General features: G+C 45.1%; 1 protein-coding gene across 6 annotated transcripts in view; it reads left to right on the forward strand.

Annotated features, from left to right (window-relative positions):
- Positions 1–7,500, forward strand: part of LOC143026643 (progestin and adipoQ receptor family member 4) — a 409,086-nt gene that overhangs the window by 296,304 nt on the left and 105,282 nt on the right. Inside the window, exon 4 of one of the 6 annotated variants that reach the window (XM_076187390.1) lies at positions 923–1,123. The exons of the other annotated variants lie outside the window; for them this stretch is intronic. Coding sequence (XP_076043505.1) covers positions 923–1,108 — 186 coding nt within the window. The 3' untranslated portion in view covers positions 1,109–1,123. Of the gene's footprint in view, positions 1–922; positions 1,124–7,500 lie in introns of those variants that run through there. 6 annotated transcript variants of the gene reach the window in all.

The raw sequence follows: 7,500 nt of genomic DNA on the forward strand, positions 1-7,500 counted from the left end.
CAGAAAATACCAGAGACTACCAGACGCTACCAGGCACTACCGGACACTAACAGACAATACCACACACTACCAGACATTTATACCATCCACCATACCATTTCTAACACCATGACACAGCTCCTTGGCACTATCACTATTAACCACTTGATGCCATGATAGGCTCTTCTGACAAAGACATCACTTGCTAGCATGACTGTATAACCTACTTCAGCGAACCACCCACTCACCCGGCTAGCACCCCCGTCCCCTACACACACGCCCGCGGCAAGGTCATATCATTGTGAGTGCCATCAGCGAGAGCCAGTCCCCACGAGCGCAGTGGCACTTTATCAGTGTCTCGCAACCACTTCGTTTTAAATTCACAGTAATCCTCCATTACCACTCACGCAACTCCTGCCGTCGTCGCCGCCTCCGCCGCTGCCTTCGCTTCCACCACCGCCTCTCTTACCAGCACTACCAAGCAACTCCCACCACCAACACCACCAAACTGCTGCCATCAACACCGTTGCAGCCAAAACCAAAGCTTCTCTTCACCATCAGTAACGCCACTTCCCCAGCACCTCCACCACACACACACATCGCTCTGCTTTTTCATCACCACCACCAATACTTCGCTACTCTCGCTGCTGCTATCACCACCATGGTAATCCCGCCCCACCCCGCATCACCTCCCTGTCCCCGGTATCACCGTATCAGTAATCACCCTTACCCTTTTACCATTACGAGTCACTATCACATATCACCACCCCACTACTTCACATCAATAATCCCCCTGTCCCCGTCATCATCACGATAATCAGTCACCATCGCTTTCCTGGCCCCCTCCCCCGTTCCACTACTTCACAACACCCACCCACCCGCCCACCCTCCCCTTCGAGCCAAGTGCTGATCCTCGACGTGAGGCCCCCTGGGTTGTTTACAGGCCTTGACGGCGAGGTGCGCGATGGCCCGAAGATTAAGCTTTTCCCTGGCGGCTCTCATGCAGGTCTTCGTACTCTACCTCAGATGTTCTTCCGTGGGGGGAGGACACCCCAAGGCCACAACACACTATGTCCTTCAGGCAAGTCCTCCACCCTCTTGTAGGTTATTCCCTCCCCTACTTCTGTAGCGCTCCTGGGGGAGTTGTCCCGGAAGGGTCACTTCTACCGGAGGGTCTTCGGCTGTATCTGTAGAGGGTACTGTTCTCCCTCCTTCCGCAGTAGACGGTACGTTCCAAGTCAACGGCAGATCTTGAGTCCCAATATGGATAAGGTCCTCAGGCAGAAGGAAGTGCTTATGAGGAGACGACAGAAAAAAAAGTAAGCTGGGCTGAAAAAGTTTGGGGCTTTTGGAGGAGAAGGAGGAGGAGGAGAAGAAGAAGGAGGGTGAAGAGGTTTGGAATCTGGAGGAGATGGTAACGTAATGCTGCAGTCGTAGGATTTTGTCTTCGTTTTGAAGAATTAGTCTGAATCACGTCGAGGAGGATGAGGCTGGTCGGAGAGAAGTCAAGGATTAGCCGCACTACCGGGTCTACAATATCGCTACGGAGGTCCCAATAGATTTTGATTAAACAAGTACCATTAGTATTTTCTTTTCTTTTTTCTTAATTCATACTTATTAATATACTTTTCTTATTATTTATACATTTGTTTGTTTGTGTTTTTGTTTTGGTTGCATTTTTTCCTTACTTTGTTTTTTCCTTATTATTAATTATAATTATTATTTTCCTTTTTACTTGTGCCTATGTGAAGTATCTCTGCGACCTCCGAAACAAATGACTTAACAGCTTTGACGGTATTTCCTGCCAGTTTCACCAAATAATTTTTTACACTGAGGGGACACACGGACACTACGGCAACGGATTCGTGGAGCCCCTTCGTCAGTCAGCTCCAGCCGACGGCACAAGGATGAGCAGGATGGGGGCGCCAGAGAGTTTAGTTAAACGAGGAGGTTATGAGGAAATTAGGTAACCTGGATTTATCGTTAGCCGACTCTGTCTTCGGGGCTGAGACGACCGACAACACCTTGACCGGACCATGCATCGACCGGAAGATATTGGTGAAGTGCAGCACTAGGGACGGAGAGGTGGAAGGGGACCTTTGGGTACATGGAAAGACAAGGGGCTTTCGTCGACCACTTGACCCCTTGGGTCACGTCACCAACAGACAGGTTCAGGTTGAGGAGATGATACTGATACAGGACACATAGACGCTTGATTTCGTAAATTGCACCGACTGACTGTCTTGTGGGTCTCCAGGTAAGATAAGGTCCTAAATATTTATTTCTATCTTTCAGATTATTTCTTTTTGAGATGAAAATGCTTTTTCTTTTAACTTTGCCTAACCTTGTCTGTATCCCCTGAGCATTCTTGTCTGGTTTTTGGTTGTTCATTTAGTAGTTACAGTAGTTGTAGGACGCACATGCATGATGGTATGCTTCAACACAAGCAAATCCACAGTGTTCTGATATTCTTGTTTATTTTTGTTTCTTATCTTCTATAAAACTGTTTGGGTTTCCACACAGACAAGTGATGGCTTGGTACGTTGGGATGAAAAAAATGAGTATTAAGAATGTATGAAATATAAGTGTTTTAAAGAATGAAACGTTTTCAAAACAAAGATTGTTTAGGAAATTCGTAAATATATATATCTTTTTATGAAACGAAAAACTGTGTCGACTCTACACGTTTCTTCATATTGAGGGTGGCCACCGTTGTGAGGTGGTTGCTCACTGTCTGAGTGGGTTAGAGCGTCGCCACTTGCGGTGGAGATCGAGATGACGGCAGTTCGAACTTTGTCACTAGCGTGTTGGACCAAGGTCATGGTTCATTATTTTCCAGGCTATAGAATTCTGCAGAAGGTCACCTTGGCGCGGCATGACTTGTTAGAGATGAGATAGGTAAATGAATATAAAATACCCCCAGCCAGGAGATGGGCGGTTCTGCAGAGTGAGTCCTGAGTCACTTTCACTTTCATATTCTGAAAAAGAACGAAATTGGTTTGACTGTGTGACCGTCTGATCTCTTGATTTTTTTATTTTTTATTCTAACATTTTGATCACCTGATTACCAATGGTCGTTTGATTTTCATACCACAGTTATTACCATAATCATTAATCATAACAGTTATTCAATTTGACAGAAATATTTTTCTGTATGTTTAATTATGTGATTTGATGATCATGTTCGTTGTTTAAATGAATTAGTCTCAAGTTAATCTTCATCAACAAGGCTGAAATAGCTCTGATTAATTTTCCCCCTCCTCGGTGATCAAATAAATCACCCTTCCCCTTTTCCCCTTTCTCCTTCCCTCTTCCCCCATCCCTCTTCCCTCTTCCCCCTTCCCCCTTCCCCCTTCCCTCTTCCCCCTTCCCCCTTCCCCCTTCCCCCTTCCCCCTTCCCCCTTCCCCCTTCCCCCTTCCCCCTTCCCCCTTCCCCCTTCCCTCTTCCCCTTTCCCCTTTCCTCCTTCCCCCTTTCCCCTTTCCCTTTCCCCATTCCTCCTTCTCTCTTGTCCTTCCTCCTTCTCCCTTCCTTCTCCTCCCTTTCCCCTTTCCCTTTTCTCGTGTCCCCTTCCCTCTTCTCCCTTCCCCCTTCCCCCTTCTCCCTTCCCCCTTCCCCCTTCCCCCTTCCCCCTTTCTTCTTCTTCCCTTCTCCCTTCCCCCTTCCCCCTTCCCCCTTTCTTCTTCTTCCCTTCTCCCTTTTCTCGTTCTCTCTTCCCCCTTCCTTCTTCCCCCTTCTCCCTTTTCTCTTCCCCTTCCTCGTTCTCCTTTCCCCTTTCTTCGTTACCAATTCCTCCTTCCTTCTTCCTCCTTCTCCCTTCCCTTTTCTTCATTCCCCCTTACCCCTTCTCCCTTCCCCTTCCCCCATCTACCTTACTCCTTCCCCCTTCCTCGTTCCCCCTTTCCCTTTCCCCCTTCCCCTTTCCCCCTTCCCCTTTCCCTTTTTCCCTTCCCCCTTCTCCCTTCCCCTCTCCCACCCCATCCTCCTTTCCCCCCTTTACCCTCTCCCTTCCACTTCTTCCTTCCCCCTTCCCTCTTCCCCTTTTCCTCTTCCCCCTATTCCTCCTTTCCACCTTCCCCCTTATCCTTTTTCCTTTCCTCCTTCCCCCCTCTCCTTCCCCGTCCCACCTCCCAGGACCCCTCTCCCCTTCACCTTTCCCTTCCCCCTTCCCCCTCCAACTTCCCCCTTTCCTCCTCTCCCTTCCCTTTCCCTCTTCCCTTTTCCCTCTTCCTCTTTCCCCCTTTCCCTTTCCCATTTTCCTCAGTTCCCCCTTCCCCTTTTCCTTTTCCTCCTCTCCCCTCCTCATCTCCCTTCCTCTTCCTCCCCATCCCTTACTTATTCCCTTTCACCCTTCCTCCCTCCCTTTCCTCTTTCCCCCTTTCCCTTTCCCATTTTCCTCAGTTCCCCCTTCCCCTTTTCCTTTTCCTCCTCTCCCCTCCACCCTCCTCCTTACCTCTTCCCCTTCCTTCTTCCTCCCCATCCCCCTTACTTATTCCCCTTTCACCCTTCTCCCTCCCTATCCCCTTTTCCCTCCTTTCCCTCTTCCTCCTTTTCCCTTCCCCCTTCCTCATTCCCCCTTCTCCCTTTTCCATTTTCCATTCTCTCTATCCCTTTCCTCTTTCCCCTTTCTCCCTCCCCCTTCCCCCTACCCCTTCCTCTTTCTCCTTTCCCATTCTCCCTTCCCCTTAACTTTTCCTCTTCCCCCTTCCCTTCCTTCTTCCTTTTACCCTTCCCCTTCCCCTTCCCCTACCCCTTTCCCTTTCCCCTTTCCTCTTCCACTTTCCCTTTCCCTTTCCCCTTCCCCTTTCCCCTTCCCTTTCCCTTTCCCCTTCCCCTTCCCCTTTCCCCTTCCCTTTCCCCTTCCCTTTCCCCTTTCCCCTTTCCCTTCCCCTTTCCCCCTTTCCCCCTTTCCCCTTTCCCCCTTCCTCATTAACCCTTCCCTCTTCTCCTTTTCCCCTTCCCCTTTCCTTCCCATTCCCCTTCCCCCTTACTCCTTACCTCTTCCCTCTTCTCCCTTCCCCCTTCTCCTTCCTCTTCTCCTTCCCTTTTCCTTTCCCCTTCCCCTTTCCCCCTTCCCCTTTCCCCTTTCCCCCTTCCTTCCTTCCCCCTCCCCCCATTCCCCTTCCTCCTTGCCCCTTCTCCCTTCTTCCTTCCTTCCTTCCCCTTTCCCCCTTCCCCTTAACCCGCGGTCTTCCTTCTGTGCCTCGATGGCTGGAGGGGTGAAGGTGGAGGGGGGTGGAACCAGGGTCTTGGGTGTGTGTGTGTGTGTGTGTGTGTGTGTGTGTGTGTGTGTGTGTGTGTGTGTGTGTGTGTGTGTGTGTGTGTGTGTGTGTGTGTGTGTGTGTGTGTGTGTGTGTGTGTGTGTGTGTGTGTGTGTGTGTGTGTGTGTGTGCGCGCAGACATTTCGCGCATCTTGGAGAACGTTGCACGCAACATGCAAAGCTCTTCATAGATAATGAGATTCTTCGGTTACTTCGTTGTGGTTGCAGTTCCTCCGCCTACAGGAGAACATGTACGTTGATGAACTGGATTTTCGATTTGGGTTCCTACATGACGTAATGGACCTCTCTTAATTTCTTAATCCATTTTGCAATATTGACGTAATGATGCAACGTGTGTTGCATACCTTCAGGACGACCAGGTTCGATGAGGGCAGTCTTCCTTTGTGGGTCAGTTATTAAAATTGTTGCAATTCAAGTCAGAGGTTTTCAATTAGTTTTATTATGTCTTCCATACTTCTGTTCTTTAGTGTTAAAAGGGTCATTTCAACACTATATAAAATCGTTTTGTATCCACTAACTCCAACTAGTTTCTGGCTTGTGGGCCTACTTAGGAGACTGTGGTTCACTAAAAGGGTTATCACACTGGACCATTTTTCTTCCCATATCCTAACTCCAACCTCCATTTGAATAACTAGTATATGACTACGCTTATAGAAGTCTAGATTTCTCTTAGAACATTTCAGCGGTATAGATTTACAATTTCTTAGTTTATCATTCAGCTTTGCTATATGTGACGGAAATATAATTTCATATTTGGAGATTTGAAAAATAGAATATTATTATCGAAGTCGCTATACTCAAACGAAATCTCAATAGTCGGTGCTGGTGAGGCCCGTGGAAGACATCAGTAACATCATAAGATAAAGATTTTTTTTTTAGCAATAACTGATTCCAACTTTGCAACATCGATGCCATAATACCGTCTTCGCGTGAAAACATAAGTTTTACCAGTCTTCATATAAATGAATTTTTTATTTTTTGTACGTTTGTATTGCAGGTTTTTGAAAATCTAACAACACGTTTGAATTTATTGTTTGGATATAGATTCATATTTCGTAGATTCACGTTCTACCTGATATTATTCGTGATATTCATAATATAGTATATATATGATTACATGGAAAACTATTTCTTTGTTATTTCAATGATCTAACAAAAATATCACTATCTGGAAAAGTATATTCCAAAATGTTTCAGAATATTAGGAAGTGAATCTAGTATCAAGAGCTTTCTATATTTTGGAACTTTTTCCCGAATATTTTAAAATTTCCTAACTTTTGACACCCCATCATAGAGAAAACATTTGTAATTGGGAACGTCTTCCCAGTTACAGATGTGGTTTAGGAAATTCGAGTAGAAATTTAGTGAAAATCGTGAGCATCAATTTTGTCTTTTGTGAAAAAGATTGAAATAAAATAATGTAAAGTGAAATGAATGAATTAATAAATAAATTAATTAATGAATAAATCAAATAGGTAAATCAATAATAAAATGAATAAATAGATGAATAAGTAAATAAATAAATAAATAGATGAATAGATGAATAAATAGATAAGTGAGTAGATAAACAAATGAATAAATATAAAATGAATAAATGAATAGATAGATAAATAAGTGATCTCTTTGGTTCTGCCGGTAAGAATAATTCCGACAATGACGTGCAATACTGTGATACCGATATGACTAACGTGTTTCTTTGATTATTATTCGATTATTTACTTTTTTATAAGCAAATTCTATCATATGTGATGTGTACTTTTTCTATTCTACTTGGAAATCAAAGTATAAATTTGCGTCCTTGAAGAAGATAAAAAAAAAAAAAGATATACACTACCAGGATGAAATTAGACGGCGACATTACTTGAATATTCAAACCCATTTCCTTCCCCTCCAACACCTCATGACTCTCCTCCTCCTCACCCTCCGCATCAAACACACTGGAGCAAAGTTGGCCACCACAACAAATTTTGATATTAGCGCACTGTTTGCGAACAATACATTGTATTTGAGGGATTTAAAGTTAGCGTTGTTTTCCTGTTTGTGATTTCATTAATTTGGGTTTACTGTTTTTCGGGTTATCTTTTCATTTTCTAGTTCAAAAGCGTGTGTAGTATAGTGAAGTTGGTTAAGCATATACTCACACGCACATGTACGCACATATACGTACATACACACACGCATGTATACATGTTCACATTTACTACATTACTCCCTTTGTCCTACCTATGCTCAGAAAGTTT

This window comes from Oratosquilla oratoria, chromosome 6 (genome assembly GCF_046742065.1).
Source record: "Oratosquilla oratoria isolate Oo_2021 chromosome 6, ASM4674206v1, whole genome shotgun sequence".
Classification (NCBI taxonomy): Eukaryota; Metazoa; Arthropoda; class Malacostraca; order Stomatopoda; family Squillidae; genus Oratosquilla; species Oratosquilla oratoria.